Source organism: Pseudophryne corroboree, chromosome 1, assembly GCF_028390025.1.
Source record: "Pseudophryne corroboree isolate aPseCor3 chromosome 1, aPseCor3.hap2, whole genome shotgun sequence".
NCBI lineage: Eukaryota > Metazoa > Chordata > Amphibia > Anura > Myobatrachidae > Pseudophryne > Pseudophryne corroboree.
Window position 1 is genome coordinate 424,549,332 of NC_086444.1, and position 18,483 is coordinate 424,567,814.

The 18,483-nt window shown below is 48.3% G+C and overlaps 1 protein-coding gene across 6 annotated transcripts in view; it reads left to right on the forward strand.

The window, feature by feature from the left end:
* MORC2 (MORC family CW-type zinc finger 2) overlaps positions 1–18,483 on the forward strand; it is a 343,405-nt gene that overhangs the window by 20,573 nt on the left and 304,349 nt on the right. For all 6 annotated transcript variants that reach the window (XM_063913415.1, XM_063913413.1, XM_063913411.1 and 3 more), the window contains exons 5-6: positions 12,121–12,189; positions 12,408–12,498. In XM_063913415.1, the coding sequence (XP_063769485.1) occupies positions 12,121–12,189; positions 12,408–12,498 (160 nt within the window). The remainder of the gene's footprint in view (positions 1–12,120; positions 12,190–12,407; positions 12,499–18,483) is intronic.

An 18,483-nucleotide genomic window follows, 5' to 3' on the forward strand; every position in this document is an offset into this window, starting at 1 on the left:
AGGGCAATGGCAGAAGCTGCCAGGATCCTTCGCTGGGCGGAGAATCACGTGATAGCACTGTCCGCAGTATTCATCCCGGGCGTGGACAACTGGGAAGCAGACTTCCTCAGCAGACACGACCTTCACCCGGGAGAGTGGGGACTTCATCCAGAAGTTTTCCACATGCTATTAAACCGTTGGGTAAAACCAATGGTGGACATGATGGCGTCTCGCCTCAACAAAACACTGGACAGGTATTGCGCCAGGTCAAGAGATCCGCAGGCAATAGCTGTGGACGCGCTGGTAACACCTTGGGTGTACCAGTCGGTATATGTGTTTCCTCCTCTGCCTCTCATACCAAAGGTATTGAGGACTATACGGCAAAGAGGAGTAAGACTAGTGGCTCCGGATTGGCCAAGAAGGACTTGGTACCCGGAACTTCAAGAGATGGTCACGGACGATCCGTGGCCTCTACTTCTGAGAAGGGACCTGCTTCAGCAGGGTCCTTGTCTTTTTCAAGACTTACCGCGGCTGCATTTGACGGCATGGCGTTTGAATGCCAGATCCTAAAAGGAAAAGGCATTCCAGAAGAAGTCATTCCTACCTTGATAAAGGCAAGGAAGGAAGTCACCGCGAAGCATTATCGCCGTATTTGGCGAAAATATGTTGCGTGGTGCGAGCAGCGGAGTGCTCCGATGGAGGAATTTCAACTGGGTCGTTTTCCTACATTTCCTGCAATCAGGATTGTCTATGGGTCTCAAATTGGGATCTATTAAGGTTCAAATTTCGGCCCTATCAATATTCTTCCAAAAAGAATTGGCCTCAGTCCCTGAGGTCCAGATTTTTATCAAAGGAGTACTGCATATACAGCCTCCTGTGGTGCCTAAGGTGGCACCGTGGGATCTAAATGTAGTTTTAGATTTCCTCAAATCCAATTGGTTTGAACCACTAAAGAATGTGGATTTGAAATATCTCACATGGAAAGTGACTATGTTACTGGCCCTGGCTTCGGCCGGGAGAGTATCTGAACTGGCGGCTTTGTTTTATAAAAGCCCTTATTTAATTTTCCATTCGACATAGGGCAGAGCTGCGGACGCGTCCGCATTTTCTCCCTAAGGTGGTATCAGCGTTTCACCTGAACCAGCCTACTTGCAGTGCCTGCGGCTACAGACGACTTGAAGGACTCCAAGTTGTTGGACGTTGTCAGAGCCTTAAAAATATACATTTAAAGGACGGCTGGAGTCAGAAAATCTGACTCGCTGTTTATACTGTATGCACCCAACAAGTTGGGTGCACCTGCTTCTAAGCAGTCGATTGCTCGTTGGATTTGTAACAAAATTCAACTTGTACATTCTGTGGCAGGCCTGCCACAGCCTAAATCTGTTAAGGCCCATTCCGCAAGGAAGGTGGGCTCATCTTGGGCGGCTGCCCGAGGGGTCTCGGCATTACAACTCTGCCGAGCAGCTACGTGGTCAGGGGAGAACACGTTTGTAAATTTTTACAAATTTGATACCCTGGCAAAGGAGGACCTGGAGTTCTCTCATTCGGTGCTGCAGAGTCATCCGCACTCTCCCGCCCGTTTGGGAGCTTTGGTATAATCCCCATGGTCCTTTCAGGAACCCCAGCATCCACTTAGGACGATAGAGAAAATAAGAATTTACTTACCGATAATTCTATTTCTCGGAGTCCGTAGTGGATGCTGGGCGCCCATCCCAAGTGCGGATTATCTGCAATACTTGTACATAGTTATTGTTAACTAATTCGGGTTATTGTTTAGGAAGCCATCTTTCAGAGGCTCCTCTGTTATCATACTGTTAACTGGGTTTAGATCACAAGTTGTACGGTGTGATTGGTGTGGCTGGTATGAGTCTTACCCGGGATTCAAAATCCTCCCTTATTGTGTACGCTCGTCCGGGCACAGTACCTAACTGGAGTCTGGAGGAGGGTCATAGGGGGAGGAGCCAGTACACACCACCTGACCTGTAAAAGCTTTACTTTTGTGCCCTGTCTCCTGCGGAGCCGCTATTCCCCATGGTCCTTTCAGGAACCCCAGCATCCACTACGGACTCCGAGAAATAGAATTATCGGTAAGTAAATTCTTATTTTTTTGCACCAGCACCAGGCGCAGAGCCCGGTGCTGGTTTCAAAAATACGGGGGATCCCTGCCCAATTTCCCCCCTGCATTTTTGGAACCAGGACCAGCTCGAAGAGCCCGAGGCTGGTTATGCTTTGGAGGGGGGACCCCACGCCATTTTTTTTTCCGTGTTTTTTCCCGTTTTTTTAAATCGCGGCAAAATCCGGCAAATCGGCCGTTTTTCGCCCGCGGGACTGTCGAATCCGTTTTTCATTGAATATGGTGAATTCCGGCAGCCACCTGCCGGAATTCACCTGTCGAATTTAAAAACGGCGATAATTTGCCGCGATTCGCCGTGAATTGCAAATACCCCTTAGTCCCTGTTTACAGGTGACAAGTATAGGTAGAGTGGGATTAGCTAGAGGAGGCTGTTTAAGCCAGATTTCCCACTCTAAATAGCCTCTTGGAAGCCACCATACTGAGGTCACTGGGGCTTTCTGTTTTTTTCCGGGCAGAGATCCGAGGAGGCACTGTTCAGGTAGGACAGCCACAACCTGCCTGGGCAGAGTTGGGCTGTTACTTACTTACATTAATATTATGTATATGCTGTACAAATGCTGTCTGTGTAGTTTCCCCCCTCCCCTCCGCTGGCGACTGTGTTAGGCATGGGAGATGCGGTCTGACAGAGACCGCTTACATAAGATACGCTGCCACAGTGATTTACCACTGCTGTACACAGAGGTGAGGCAGCGGGATCTTGTACAGACGGAGCGGTTCTGACAGGGATGTAAACTGTTTCCGCTCCCGCCTGTACATCAATAGGAGCCGCGCTCCCAATACAGAGGGAGGAGGAAGGTCCCTTTGTTGAAGGGGATTGGACGGCTAGCCGTAGTGGTGTTACAGAAGGGGAAGCCAGTGCTTCCCGCCTTGTTCTTCCCGCTCTGTTAGTTAGTAACGGTCCGCCTCCATTTTCTGTGTAGGCGGGCTTGATTTGCCAGCGCCATCTTCTCCACGCTTGCGGTAGAGTTACACAGCGGGAGATGCTGCGCAACATACAGCATAATACGGTAACACAGCACACTGGAGATCCCAGCCGGGATTGGCTCACGGCAAGTATTATAATAAACCTGTGCTTGTTTTTAGTTACTTTCTTAATTTATATAGCCTGTAGCGCAGTGACAGTCACTTAATTTATTTTTGGGGAATCACTGTTATTCATTTACTCACCCTGTTATTTCTACAGGGGGGTTCATATGTTTACAAGGCATTTATTAGAGGGGATTTCTACTTTAGACTTAATTCTATCTGTTGCAATTTCACCACTAATTGTGTTACTTTTAGCCACTTGTAAGAATTATTTATGGCAAGAGGCCAGACAAAAAGCAGGCTCAGTTGTTTTCACAGTGCGGCTCCAAACTTGGAAGGGCTAACACGGATCCTGGTCCCCTCTGTACTACATGCTCTGAAACACCTGTGGCAGAGCAGCGGGGTAGTTCTGTAGACCAGTTGATACCTCTGTGGGCCAGGAACATGGCCGATGTTAGAGCTGATTTGTAGCAGTCCCAATCAGGGACTGCTTCAGGACAGTCTTCTCAGGAACCTCCGTGGGCAAGAAAGATGGGCAGGTGTCTCTCTGACTCGGCTCAAGAATCTACAACCTCAATAGTCAAGTTGTTGATGGGTTTCATACTTCGAACTCTTAATCTTCAAGATATGACTGTGTCGGAATCTTCGACTGCCTTTATTTTATTTTATTTATTCATTTATTTATTTAATTATTTATTTATTTTTAAATGTCAAAAAGACAAGTGACTGTTTTCCTTTCCTATACGCATTTTGCAGAGATTTTAATAGAGGCCTGGCTGAAGCCAGACTCTCGTTATTCAAGTTCCTACAAAATTTGAGATTTCTGTATCCCTGTGCAGAAGATGACACAAGATCCTGAAAAAGCAGATGGTAGATGCCCCTATTACTCATCTGGCAACGGCAATGGTTAATCCTTTGGTGCAGTCAGGAGACCTTGAGGGATCCTACAAGTAGGGAGACGTGGACAATTCTTAAATCTATATTCACCTATCTGATATTGCTCTATGTCCAATTCTTGCCGGAGCTTAGGTCCTTACAGCCGTAGATGATTGGCTTGCACAAGGGTGTCTGGAATGCAATCTGATGACCCATCCGAAGCTATACAATTAGTTTAAAATAAATAAATAATAAATACATTCTGAAGCACTCACTTTTATATAGGCGAAGCCTTGTTGGACTCTGCCTCACTCCAGTCACAGGTATCTGCCTTAGCTGTAACAGCAGGAAGAACTCTCTGGCTTCAAGCTTGGAACGCAGTCTCCAATTCAAAGCAGACTTTAACAGCCGTTCCCTTTTGAAGAAGGGTCCCTCTTTGGCTCGGAGCTTACAAAAATAAATACACTGGGGGACAAGAGCCCTTTTCTTTCGGTTGCTCCTCAGAAACCGAATCCAACAAAGTTTCGAACCTTTCGTACTAAAGGTAGGGGAAGTTTCCAGTTCTTTCGGGCCTCTTCACAATTTCCATGCAGAAGACCGTTCTGAGGTAGAGGAACCCAGTCATCTTGTAGACCAGCCATCACACCTACCAACAAGCCGCCTGCATGATTGTTCGGGTCCTCCGGAGGGATCTTTGGTGGTTGGGGCTCGGTTACTTCAGTTCAGGAAGGTATGGCTTCTGTTGAAACCAGATCGGTGGGTGACAGGGGTCGGATTCCAAGGATATATTTTGGGACCTCAAGGAACCAGTCCCATTTCTCTCCCATGCGATCCCTTCTGACGCAACTTCCGCGCTTTTACACTACGGAGTAATTCTTCCGGTTCCCAAACAACAACAGAGTCCGGGCTTTTACTTGAGTCTTTCTCGTAAACAAACCGGACGGTTCGTTTCGGGCCAATTTAAATCTAAAATGCCCAAAATTTGTATCTCTCTGTACAGAGATTCAGAATGGAATCCATTCGTTCAATCATCACCTCCATGGAACCGGCTGAATTTTTGGCTTCCATAGACATAAAGGACGCATACCTACATATTCCCATTTGAACAGGTCACCAGATCTTCTGAGATCTTCCGTTCGGTCTATCCACGGGCCCTTGGGTGTTTATGAAACTCATGGCCCACACAGTTGTGGTACTCAGGTGCCAGGGAGTCAACATTACTCCTTACTTGGATACTTCTTCACCAACAAATGCAGCTCACAACAAACACCCTACAGTCATTCGAGTGGATAGTGAATTTCCCAAAAATCTTTGCTGCTTCCTTCTCAGAAGATGGTATTTCTAGGTGTCTTGTTTGACACGAGGAGCCAAACAAGGACAATGTTCAGGATCTACAATCCACAATCAGATCCCTGTTACAATTGCCGATGGGCTCAAGTTCTCAGATGTATGCTGCTGTTGGGAAAGATGGTGGCAACCTTTGAGACAGTGCCATATGCCTTATTCCATGTTTGACCACTTCAGGCTCAGATTCTCATCTGTTGGACTCGAATGGGACTACATCTAGACTTGTAATTGTTCCGTTGGTCGGTTCAGACTCGTCAGTCTCTACATTGGTGGCTTCACAGCCCCAATCTGACCAAGGGGGTGCCATTCACAATTTGGTCTTGGTTGACGGTCACCATGAACGCCAGCCTCATGAGTTGGGGGGCAGTGTTTCAATTTCAGCACTTCCAGGGCCTTTGGAACAGCCAGGAATTGACGGGTCCAATCAACATTTTGGAATTGAGAGCACTCCGGTATGTCCTGCTTCAGATATGAATCAACGTCCGGGGTAATCCAGTACGATTTCAATCCGACAACGTCAAGGCGATGGTTTAAGTCATCAGACAAGGCGGAAGTCGAAGCTGAAAAGCCATGACGGAAGTCTACCATATCCACCAGTGGGTGGAACATTCGGTTCCGACCATCTCAGCAGTTAGCATCCCAGGAGTGGAAAACTGGGAAGCAGATTTCTTAAGCCGGCAGACGATCCATACGGAGGAATGGGAGCTTCCTTAAGAGGTGTTTCTTACCCTGATGTTCTTGTGGGTTACTCCCGACATTGACCTCCAGACATCTCATCTCAACAGAAAATTACCTCGGACGGCTCAAAAAATCAGGATACTAAGTCGGCGCTGATCGATGCCTTGACATCTCCACAGTGGTTTCAGCTGGGATCTGTTCCCGCCAATTCCTCTACTCCCACGCCTACTTCAGCGCATCTGGAGAGAAGGTCTACAGGTCATTCTCGTGACTCCGACCTCGCCTCGTCGCCAGTGGTACACTCTTCTGCGCAGCAGGGTGACAAAAAAATAAATAAAAATAAATAAATAAAAATAAAATAAAATAATAATAAATAAAAAAAAGAACCGTTCCGTCTACCTCTACGACCAGATTTTATTCTACAAGCACCTTGTCGCCACCACGATTTGAATCGTCTGGTTTTGACGGCATGGTTCTTGAATCCAGCATTCTAAGAACTAAAGGGTTTATCTCTACTGGTGGTGAGCACTATGCTCCAAGCTAGGCAGCCAGTCATCTCTCGAATTTCTCACGGCGTGTGGCATTTCTATATTGCTTGGAGTGAAGACCGTGGGTTGTGGCCAAACTTCTTTCGCTTACCTCGTCTGTTGTCTTTTTCCTTCAGGATGGTCTGACTAAGGGACTTCATCTTTTTTCCCTTAAAGGGCAACATCTTTGGCTCTCTCATCTAGACGTTCCTTCACGAGGTGCTCAGGATTCAACCTCCGTTTGTTCTTCCGGTTCCCCCCTGGATTTAAAATTAGTTCTTAAGGCTTTTCAGAAGCCATTACTTCGGACAGAAATGTTTCAGAGTTGGCGTCGCTTTCTTATAGGCTACCTTTGTTAGCTTTTTCATGAGGATCAAGTGGTCTTGCGTACGAAACCTTCCTTTTTGCCAAAGATTGTGTCGTTTTTCCACCTGAATCAGGACATTGTACTTCCGGCATTTGTTTCAAATTCTTCCGCAAAGGATAATCATTTGGCATTACTGGAGGTTGTTAAGGCCTTACACATTTATTGTCTCGTACGGAGTCTATTTGCCGTACAGATATTTTGTTGTTTTTGATTGATTGCACCCAGACGTGGCTGACCGGCCTCTAAGAACGCGGTGGCTTGTTTGCTGACCTCTGCGATTTGACAGGCCTATGTACCCTATACTGTTCCCATTCCTGAATCTCTGAGAGCTCATTCAACTAGGGCTGTTGGAACCTCCTGGACTGTTGAGCAGTTGTGCAGAGCGGCGACCTGGTCGTCCGTGCATACCTTCACGAAGATCTACCATTTTCATACATTTGGTTTGGAGACTGCCTCTGCTGGGCTTGAAAATTTACAGACAGCTATGCCGTCTGGTTCTCCCTCCTCTAATTAGCTTGCTTTGGGAAATCCCATCAGTAAGTGCGCAGCGTCCCCCAGATGGATGAAAGAGAAATAGGGATTTTTGTTACTTACCGTAAAATCTTTCTCTGATTCTGGTTATGGTCTGTTCTGTCTCTTTCGGCTTTGCTAAACGTTAACTGAGGTAATTCCTGAACAGGATGTAGATGGGAGGGGTTAGATGGGGGAGGAGTTGCTTTCTATAGGTTCTGTGCCAAACTCCCTTCCCACACACACTCTAACCCATCAGTAAGTGCGCAGCGTCCCCCAGATGGAATCGGAGAAAGAGATTTTACGGTAAGTAACAAAAATCCCTATGTTTCTGCACCATAGTTCCCATGTCTTCATACATAGTTGAGTCTCTTGGCCTTGTTTCCACATCTAAGGTATGGTTTTCTCTTGCGTCCTAGAGGATACTGGGGTCCATTTAGTACCATGGGGTATAGACGAGTCCACTAGGAGCCATGGGCACTTTAAGAATTTGATAGTGTGGGCTGGCTCCTCCCTCTATGCCCCTGCTACCAGACTCCGTTTAGAAAATGTGCCCGAGGAGATGGAGGATAGAGAAAGATAGTGGTGAGATTCCGAACCAGCACACACAAGAGGAAAGCCAAGCTAACCAAACTTGAAACAGGAACAGCAACGGCTGAACCAACATCACTTAAGTAACAGTGCAGGAAGAACGAAGCACTGGGCGGGCGCCCAGTATCCTCTACGGACTAGGAGAAAAGGATTTACCGGTAGGTAATTTAAAATCCTATTTTCTCTTACGTCCTAGAGCAGGGGTGGGGAACCTTTTTTCTACCGAGGGCCATTTGGATATTTATAAAATCCTTCGGGGGCCATATAAGTCTGCCCCCGCGCGCGCCAAAAAAAATGGGTGTGGCCAGTTAAAATGGGACGTGATACACATATGCCCCCAATAGTGCAGTGCCAGATCCACAAATGCCCCCACAGTGCCAGGTATACAAATGCCCCCACAGTGCCAGGTATACAAATGCCCCTCACAGTGCCAGGTATACAAATGCCCCTCACAGTGCCAGGTATACAAATGCCCCTCACAGTGCCAGGTATACAGATGCCTCCACAGTGCCAGGTATCCAAATGCCCCCACAGTGCCAAGTATACAAATGCCCCCACAGTGCCAGGTATACAGATGTCCACACAGTGCCAGGTATACAGATTCCCCCACAGTGCCAGGTATACAAATGCCCCTCACATTGCCAGGTATACAGATGTCCCCACAGTGCCAGGTATACAGATGCCCCCACAGTGCCAGGTATACAGATGCCCCCACAGTGCCAGGTATACAGATGCCCCTCACAGTGCCAGGTATACAGATGCCCCCACAGTGCCAGGTATACAGATGCCCCCCACAGTGCCAGGTATACAGATGCCCCCACAGTGCCAGGTATACAAATGCCCCTCACAGTGCCAGGTATACAGATGCCCCCCCAGTGCCAGGTATACAAATGCCCCTCACAGTGCCAGGTATACAGATGCCCCCCCACAGTGCCAGGTATACAGATGCCCCCCATCCCCCCTACCGCTCCTTTCGGCGGGGACACGGAGGAGAGTGCGGCTATGTTGGGCGGCGGCGTGTAAGACTTGAAACCAGCCGCCGGTTCGAGAGCCAATCAGAGCTCGCGATCCGGCAGCCGCGGCTCCTGATTGGCTGCCGGTCCGCGAGCTCTGATTGGCTCGCGAACCGGCGGCTGGTTTCAAGTCCTACACGCCGTCGCCCGACAATAGCCGCGCTCTCCTCCGTGTGGTGACAGCTGAGACACGCTGCCGCCGGACTGTGCGATGGCGTGTCTCACTGAGAGGAGTGGGTGGGCCGGACCAAACGGCTTTGCGGGCCGGAGGTTCCCCACCCCTGTCCTAGAGGATACTGGGCTCCATCTAGTACCATGGGGATGTACCAAAGCTCCCAAACCGGGTGGGAGAGTGCTGAGGTTCCTGCAGAACTGATTGACCAAACTGAAGGTCCTCAGAGAACAAAGTATCGAACTTGTAGAACCTAGCAAACCATCGTCCAGGGTCATCCGGTACACATTCAATCCGAGAACGCCACGGTGGTGTCTTATATAAACAGACAAGGAGGAACTCTAACTGGAAAACCATGAAGGAAGTCTCCCATATTCTCCAGTGGGCGGAATGTTTGGTTCCAGCCATCTCCGCAGTTCACATTCCGGGAGTCGAGAACTGAGAAGCAGATTTCTTAAGCCGTCACACAGTTCATCTGGGGGAATGGGAGCTTCATCAGGAGGTGTTTCTTGCTCTGGTGTCCCCGTGGGGAACTCCAGACATCGACCTCATGGAGTCTCGTCTCAACAAAAAACTGTTTCATCTGTGATGTGTTCCTGACGATTCCTCTTAATTCCAAGCCTGCTTCAGCGCATCCGACAAGACGGCCTGTCAGTCATTCTCATGACTCCGGATTGGCCTCGTCGCCAGTACTACACTCTTCTGCGCAGCATGATGACTAAGGAACCTTTCCGTCTACCTCTGCGACCAGATCTTCAAGGACCTTGTCGCCACCCCGATTTAAATCGTCTGACTTTGACGACATGGTTCTTGAATCCAGCATTCTAAGAGCTAAGGGTTTATCTCGGCCAGTGGTGAGAACTATGCTCCAAGCTACAGTAGGAAACCAGTTATCTCTCGAATTTATCACAGGGTGTGGCGTATATACATTGCTTGGTGTAAAAAAACGTGGGTTGTCGCTGGGCCTCTTTTGCTTACCTCGCCTGTTGTCTTTCCTTCAGGATGGTGTGACTAAAGGACTTCGTCTTTCTTCCCTTAAAGGGCAGGTTTATGCCTTGTCTGTGCTTTTTCAGAAAAGATTGTCTCTCCTTCTGGATGTCCAGACGTTTTCCTCCCTGGGATTTATAGTTAGTTCTTAAGGCTCTTCAGAAACCTCTGTTTGAGCCACTGGAATTTGTAGAATTCCGGTTCCTTACTCTTAAGGTTGGTTTTCTTTTGGCCATTGCTTCGGCCAGGCGTGTTTCAGAGTTGGCGGCCCTTTCCTGCAGGCTGCCTTTGTTGGTTTTTCATAATGATCGATTGGCCTTGTGTACGAATCCTTCCTTCCTTCCTGCCGAAGGTTGCGTCGGCTTTCCACCTGAATCGGGACATTGTGCTTCTGGCGTTTGTTCCAGATTCCTCTGGAGTGGGATAGTCATTTGGCATTATTGGACGTTGTTAGGGCCTTACGCATTTATTTGTCCCATACAGAATCTATTCGCCATACAGATACGTTGTTAATTCTGATTGACTCGCCTAAATGTGGTTGGCCTCTAAAACACGGTCGCTCGTTGGGTGACCTCTGCTATTCGGCAGGCCTATGTATCCTCTACTGTTCTCGTTCCCAACCCCCTGAGGGCTCATTCGACTAGGGCCGTTGGGGCCTCCTGGGCTGTTGAGCAGCTGTGTAGAGCGGCTACCTGGTCGTCCGTGCATACCTTCACGAAGATCTACCATTTTCATACATTTGGTTTGGAGACTGCCTCTGCCTCTGTTGGGCGTCAGAATTTACAGACAGCAATGTCGGCTGGTTCTCCCTCCTCTAATTAGCTTGCTTTGGGAAAACCCATCAGTAAGTGCGCAGCGTCCCCCAGATGGATGAAAGAGAAATTGTGATTTTTGTTTACTTACCGTAAAATCTTTCTATGATTCCATCTGGGGGACGCTGCGATCCCTCCCGTATTTTTGTCTGGTTTATTGGTTATGGTCTGTTCTGTCTCTTTCGGCTTTGCTAAACGTTAACTGAGGTGATTCTTGAACAGGCTGGAGATGGGAGGAGTTAGTTTTCTATAGGTTCTGTGCCAAACTCCCTTCCCACACACTAACCCATCAGTAAGTGCGCAGCGTCCCCCAGATGGAATCAGAGAAAAAGATAAAATCCCAATTTTTTCACACCTGCCTAAAACTTTTGGACAGTACTGTACATCAACAGCTTGACACCCAAAAAAAGGCAAAGTGTTTTTACAGGGGAAATGGTTACGTAACGCAAGGGCCACCACCTATTCCCAAAGTATACGTGACATGCTTGATCGAATACAGGGATGGTGAACTTGTCTATAACTTTTGCATAGTATTGTACATTGTTGAAATAGTTAAAAAAAACACAACATCAATGCCCACTGCTCTGAATATTGTATGTCTGAGTATTTTGAGGTGCACATAGAGCACCTTAATTTGTGCAGCTTCTTCCATCAGAAGTTGCAAAATTTTACAACAGGCACATTTGCACAATAGAAAAACTGTGACTGTTACAAAATTGCATTTTGACTGCAGTTCTGCTGTTTTATGATTACTAGAAGTAATTTTAATGTTGGATGTTTTAATGGGATCAGTACAAGATCTCGGCAGTCGTGATCCTGACCGCCTCCCGTTTTAATCTAAAATTAATATTTGACTTCATAGTCAACCTTGTGTGGTTTTAGCCCTAAATTAAAATATTCCGTTTTGTGAAATGAAACTTGTTTGAGCTTGTGAAATACAGTAGTAACATTACAATATTTCATAAGCCTGTTTGAATTCATATTCTACACATCAAAGTGGCAATACAGTAGTCCATCTGGTTTTATTCCTACTGACTATTTGCTTTTCTAGATTTAAGATTTACTAACTTTTAATTTTATTTTTGAATGTATCACCTGTAGTGCCAAGGGAAGACTTGAGAGGTGGTTTCATGCTTTGTTTTCTTGATGATGGAGCAGGAATGGATCCAAGTGAGTACTACAAAACATTTTACTTTTTGTTTCATAATTTTTTTTTAATTTTTTGCTAGTTATTTTGGAAATTATTAAAATCATTTATAAGATTTTAAGATGGATTTCAATTTCAGTTGTGTGAACATATTTATTTATATACATTTAACTATTTGTCAAGTAAAGTGCTCAATGGATCTAATCTGGTTTATCTTTTCTATTTTACTTTATTACGATAGGTGAAGCTGCAGGTGTTATCCAGTTTGGTCGTTCTGCTAAAAGGACTCCTGAATCTATTCATATTGGGCAGTATGGAAATGGTTTAAAATCGTAAGTAAATAAATCCTATCACTGTTTGATTATTTTGTTTAAATAGAAAATGTTTGCCAATGTAGTAACTTGAGGATATTCTGTGTATTTTCCTTAATAATAAACAAATATATTTGTTTATTATATTTAGTTCCCACACCTTTTTTCCTGTGGTTTGTGACCTAGGTTTGTCCCAAATTTTTGCTTAGGGTGTTTCAACTAAATGCACTATCTGGCTTAAATGCTGGAAGGCAGATGAAGAATCCAAATGGCTTTGGAGGCTTTGCCTTATGCTGGATCTGTTTTTAACTTGGGTCTGGATTCCATCATTGTTGACAATATGGGAGTTAAGACCTTTTTCTGCAGCAGATTACATTGGTTTACACAGGGAAAACATCGGGGGGTGTAGAGTGGATCTTGATCCAGAGGCACCAACATGCTAAAGCTTTACCTGTCCCAGGATGCATTTTGGCCTCCTCTATAACCCCGCCTCCAGGCACTGAGAGCTCAGTTTCGAGCTGGTGCCTGCAGGAGCAGGTCACCTAACAGGAGGGCTGTACTGGGCTTTTCTGAAAGAAGATTTCTTCATCTCTGACTGGGCTCGCAGCAGTGTAAGTCATAGTGACATTTCAGCGCTGCAGCTCCATCACCTCCCAAGCGGCATTGCATACTCCCGCGGCCCGGTTTCCGGGTACTTGCGGCTGAGAAGTCACGCCCCCCCCCCCCCCAGTGCTGCTCACAGCACTGCTGCTGTGAGGGGAGGAGAGCGCCTCTCCTGCCCCTCAGTCTCCGCCGCCAGGGACTATCTTCAATTCGGCGCTCCAGCAGCCAATCAGGAGCCTTAGCTGCCGGTTCGTGAGCTCTGATTGGCTCACGGGCCGGAGACCTAGAAGTATGTGTGTGTGGTGTGCCGGCCAGCGGTGGTCGGGAGCGGATCGAGCTGCATGTGGAGGATGAAAGCAGCGGGTTAACCACCGCTGGTCTAATGGAAAGGGCAGTAATTTAGTGGACGCTCCTGCATCATGCAGAGCATGCTCCAAGGAGTTACCAGAGGGGGAACTATTGTATGATGATCTGTGTACTATTTGTCATGCACCTCCCAGTCAATCTGCAGCTCCTTCATCTACACAGAAGCCAACATAGGCTGTGTTCACCAACCTACTGGGGTACTCCAGCAGATACCTAGTGCTCCCTATGGGATCACCTGTATCACTATAGTCACAAATTGTCCCCATGGTTAATCCGCGTTGGGCGGAAAATCTGTCTAACCAGCTGCAGCAAAATCTGCCTCAGGATACTCCTGTGTCCCTGGGTCCTTAAAGCGGGCTGATTCCTCTTCACAATTCACAAACCTCTCAGATGTTTTCATCAGGTGGGGGGGGGGGGGGGGGGTGCATACGGCCCTCTCAGACACTGACTCCTGTGTTACTGATGTGGATTCTTCCTTGCAGGTTGATGTCCCTGCGTTAGTGGTTGCTCTTAAGCATATCCTACAAATCAATGATGATGAGCATTCCACTACTGTGGCAAAGTGAACTGATAAACGGGACTCCACAGATAATGCGTCGTCCTCGTCTGTCCTGGCTCGCTGCATACTGTGGTTGAGGTAATGGAAAGTTGACCTAGGCTTCAAAAAGACGTTGTAGGTACTCGCCTTCACTGGGGACCTACATAAAATAGTATCTGAATAGCAGCCGCTAAGACTGCTTTTCTCCCCACAACTAATCCTTCTGCACAGAAGGCAAAAGGTACCACTTTTCGTTCCTTTCGGCCTCTAGGGAAAGCAAAAAGGTCATGCATACCTGAGACAGTCTCGTCCTCCCAAAACCACCAAGCCCAAGGCGAAACAATCCTGGGCAGCCCGTCAGCCTGATTCAGAAATGCCAAGCCTGCTGCATGACGGGGCGGGCCTCCTCCTGGGCGATCCCAGGGTGGGAGGCAGACTTCTACAGTTCACCCAGGTATGGTTAAAGACCACTTCAGACGCATGGGTACTGGAAGTTGTCTCTCATGGGTACACTATCTCTTTCAAGAGACATCGCTCACGCCAGTACTGCACTACGGCCCTCCCTTCAGATACGTTAAAAGTGCAAGCTCTGCAAATGGTTGTGAGTTCTCTCCTGAGTACAGGAGTGGTTGTGCCAGTACCTCAGTCCCTGAGAGGCAGAGGGTATTACTCAACCCTGTTTCTCCTTCATCCACTAGGGGCCACTGGAGAGCAGATACAATGGGGATATAGTAGGTAGTAACTGGGGAGCTGGCCCCTGTGGAATCGGAGAAAGGGATTTATCGGTAAGTACCAAAATCCTGATTTCTCTAACGTCCTAGAGGATGCTGGGACTCCGTAAGGACCATGGGGAATAGACGGGCTCCGCAGGAGGCATGGGCACTTTAAGAAAGACTTTGGACTCTGGGTGTGCACTGGCTCCTCCCTCTATGCCCCTCCTCCAGACCCCAGTTTTAGACTGTGCCCAGAGGAGAATGGGTGCACTGCAGGGAGCTCTCCTGAGTTTCCTGCTTAGAAAGCATTTTTGTTAGGATTTTTTCTCTTTTTCAGGGAGCACTGCTGGCAACAGGCTCCCTGCATCGAGGGACTGAGGAGAGAGGAGCAGACCTACTTAAATGATAGGCTCTGCTTCCTCGGCTACTGGACACCATTAGCTCCAGAGGGAGTGAACACAGGTTCGTCCTGGGCGTTCACCCCAGAGCCGCGCCGCCGTTCTCCTCACAGAGCCAGAAGAAACGAAGACAGAAGACGTCTCAGGCGGCAGAAGCCTTCGGTGCTTCACTGAGGTAATGCACAGCACCGCAGCTGTGTGTCATTGCTCCCATACACCTCACACACTCCGGTCACTGTAAGGGTGCAGGGCGCTGGGGGGGCGCCCTGGGCAGCAATAAAACACCTCTCCTATGGCAAAAGTCTATATACATGTACAGGTGGGCACTGTACATGTATATAAAAGAGCCCTCGCCATTTTTTAGACTTCTCCCTCAGCACTCACCAGCGCCATTTTCTCTCCACAGCACCGCTGAGAGGAAGCTCCCCGGACTCTCCCCTGCTTGACACACGGTGAAAGGGGGTTTTAATGTAGAGGGGGGGGGCACATTATTGGCGTTTATACATTAAGCAGCGCTACTGGGTAAACAATCTATGTTTTTCTCCAGGGTTATATAGCGCTGGGGTGTGTGCTGGCATACTCTCTCTCTGTCTCTTCAAGGGGCCTCAGGGGGAACCTGTCTTCAGAAAAGAGATTCCCTGTGTGTGTGAGGTGTGTCGGTACGTGTGTGTCGACATGTTTGACGAGGAAGGCTCACCTAAGGAGGCGGGGGAGTGCATGATGGTCAGGTCGGCAACGCCGACACCGGACTGGGTGGATATGTGGAATGTCTTGAATGCAAATGTAAATTTACTGCATAAACGATTAGACAAGGCTGAAGTTAGGGATCAGTCAGGTAGTCAGACCATGCCTGTCCCTGTGGCACCAGGACCTTCGGGGTCTCAAAAACGCACCATATCCCAGATCACTGACACAGATACCGACTCTAGTGTCGACTATGAGGATGCAAAATTACAGCCAAAGGTGGCGAAAGTTATTCGTTACATGATTATTGCCATTAAAGAGGTTTTGCATATCACTGAGGAACCCCCTGTCCCTGACACGAGGGTACACATGTATAAAGGGAAAAAGCCTGAGGTCACTTTTCCGTCCTCATTTGAACTAAGCGACTTGTGTGAAAAGGATTGGGAATCTCCAGATAGGAGACTACAAGTTCCCAAAAGGATTCTTATGGCGTATCCCTTTCCACAAAAGGACAGGATACGATGGGAATCTTCGCCGAAGGTAGACAAGGCGCTGACACGCTTATCCAAGAAGGTGGCACTGCCTTCTCAGGATACAGCTTCCCTCAAGGATCCTGCTGATCGTGAGCAGGAGGTTACCATGAAGCACATTTACCCACATTCCGGTACTATCGTTAGACCGGCTATGGCATCGGCCTGGGTGTGTAGTGCTGTCGCAGCATGGACAGATTACTTATCTACGGAGATTGACACCCTAGATAAGGATACCATCCTAATGACCCTAGAGCATATCAAAGATGCTGCTTTATATATGAGGGATGCTCAAAGAGACATTTGTTTACTAAGCTCCAGAATAAATGCTATGTCTATTTCTGCTAGGCGACTCCTGTGGACCCGACAGTGGACGGGGGATGCTGACTCAAAGCGGCATATGGAGTCGTTGCCTTACAAGGGGGAGGAGTTGTTTGGAGAAGGCCTCTCGGACCTTGTCTCTACTGCTACGGCCGGTAAATCGAATTTCTTACCTTATGTTCCCCCGCAGCATACTAAAAAGGCACCTCATTATCAAATGCAGTCCTTTCGTTCCAATAAAAGCAAGAAGGTACGGGGATCGTCCTTCCTTGCCAGAGGAAAAGGCAAGGGAAAAAAGCTGCATGCAGCTAGTTCCCAGGAGCAGAAGTCCTCCCCTACATCTGCAAAGTCTGACGCATGACGCTGGGGCTTCCCGGGGGGAGTCAGCTCAAGTGGGGGCACGTCTTCGATTTTTCAGCCAGGTCTGGGTTCACTCACAGGTGGATCCCTGGGCTATAGAGATTGTTTCTCAGGGACACAGGCAGGAATTCGAAGACGTGCCTCCTCGCCGGTTTTTCAAATCTGCCCTGCCAGCTTCCCCGCCAGAGAGGGAGTTAGTGTTGACTGCAATTCAAAAATTGTATCTTCAACAGGTGATAGTCAAAGTTCCTCTTCTCCAGCAAGGAAAGGGGTATTACTCAACCCTGTCTGTGGTCCCGAAACCGGACGGTTCGGTCAGGCCCATTTTGAATCTAAAATCCCTGAACTTGTACCTGAAAAAGTTCAAGTTCAAGATGGAATCGCTCAGAGTGGTCATCGCCAGCCTGGAGGGGGGGGGGGGGGGGGTTTGGATGGTGTCCCTGGACATAAAGGATGCATACCTTCATGTTCCGATTTTCCCTCCTCACCAGGCGTACCTGAGATTTGCAGTACAGGACTGTCATTGCCAATTTCAGACGTTGCCGTTTGGGCTTTCCACAGCCCCGAGAATTTTCACCAAGGTAATGGCGGAAATGATGGTGCTCCTGCGCAAGCAGGGTGTCACATTTCTCCCATACTTGGACGATCTCCTCATAAAGGCGAGATCTCGGGAGAAGTTGCTGGACAGCGTGTCGCTGTCGGTGAGGATGTTGCAGGGGCACGGCTGTATTCTCAATATACCGAAGTCCCAGCTAGTCCCTACAACGCGCCTGACCTTTCTGGGTCTGATTCTAGACACAGACCAGAAAAAGGTTTTTCTTCCGATGGAAAAGGCTCAGGAGCTCATAGCCCTGGTCAGGAACCTATTAAAGCTTAAAAAGGTTTCAGTGCATCACTGCACGCGTGTCCTGTGGAAGATGGTGGCATCGTACGGGGCCATCCCCTTCGGAAGGTTCCATGCGAGGACCTTTCAATGGGATCTACTGGACAAATGGTTCGGGTCCCATTTGCAAATGCATCAGAGGATCACCCTGTCTCCCAGAGCCAGGGTATCTCTCCTGTTGTGGCTGCACAGTGCTCGACTCCTAGAAGGCCGCAGGTTCGGAATTCACGACTGGATCCTGGTGACCACGGACGCAAGCCTCCGAGGTTGGGGAGCAGTCACACTGGGAAGAAATTTCCAAGTTCTCTGGTCGAATCTAGAGACTTATCTCCACATCAACGTCCTGGAGTTGAGGGCCATATACAACGCCCTACGCCAGGCGGAGGCATTGCTTCGGGAAAAACCGGTTCTGATTCAGTCAGACAATGTCACAGCAGTGGCTCATGTAAACCGCCAAGGCGGCACAAGGAGCAGAGCGGCCATGGCAGAAGCGACCAGGATTCTTCGCTGGGCGGAAGGCCATGTAAGCGCCCTATCAGCTGTATTCATCCCGGGGGTGGACAACAGGGAAGCGGACTTCCTCAGCAGGCACGACCTGCATCCGGGAGAG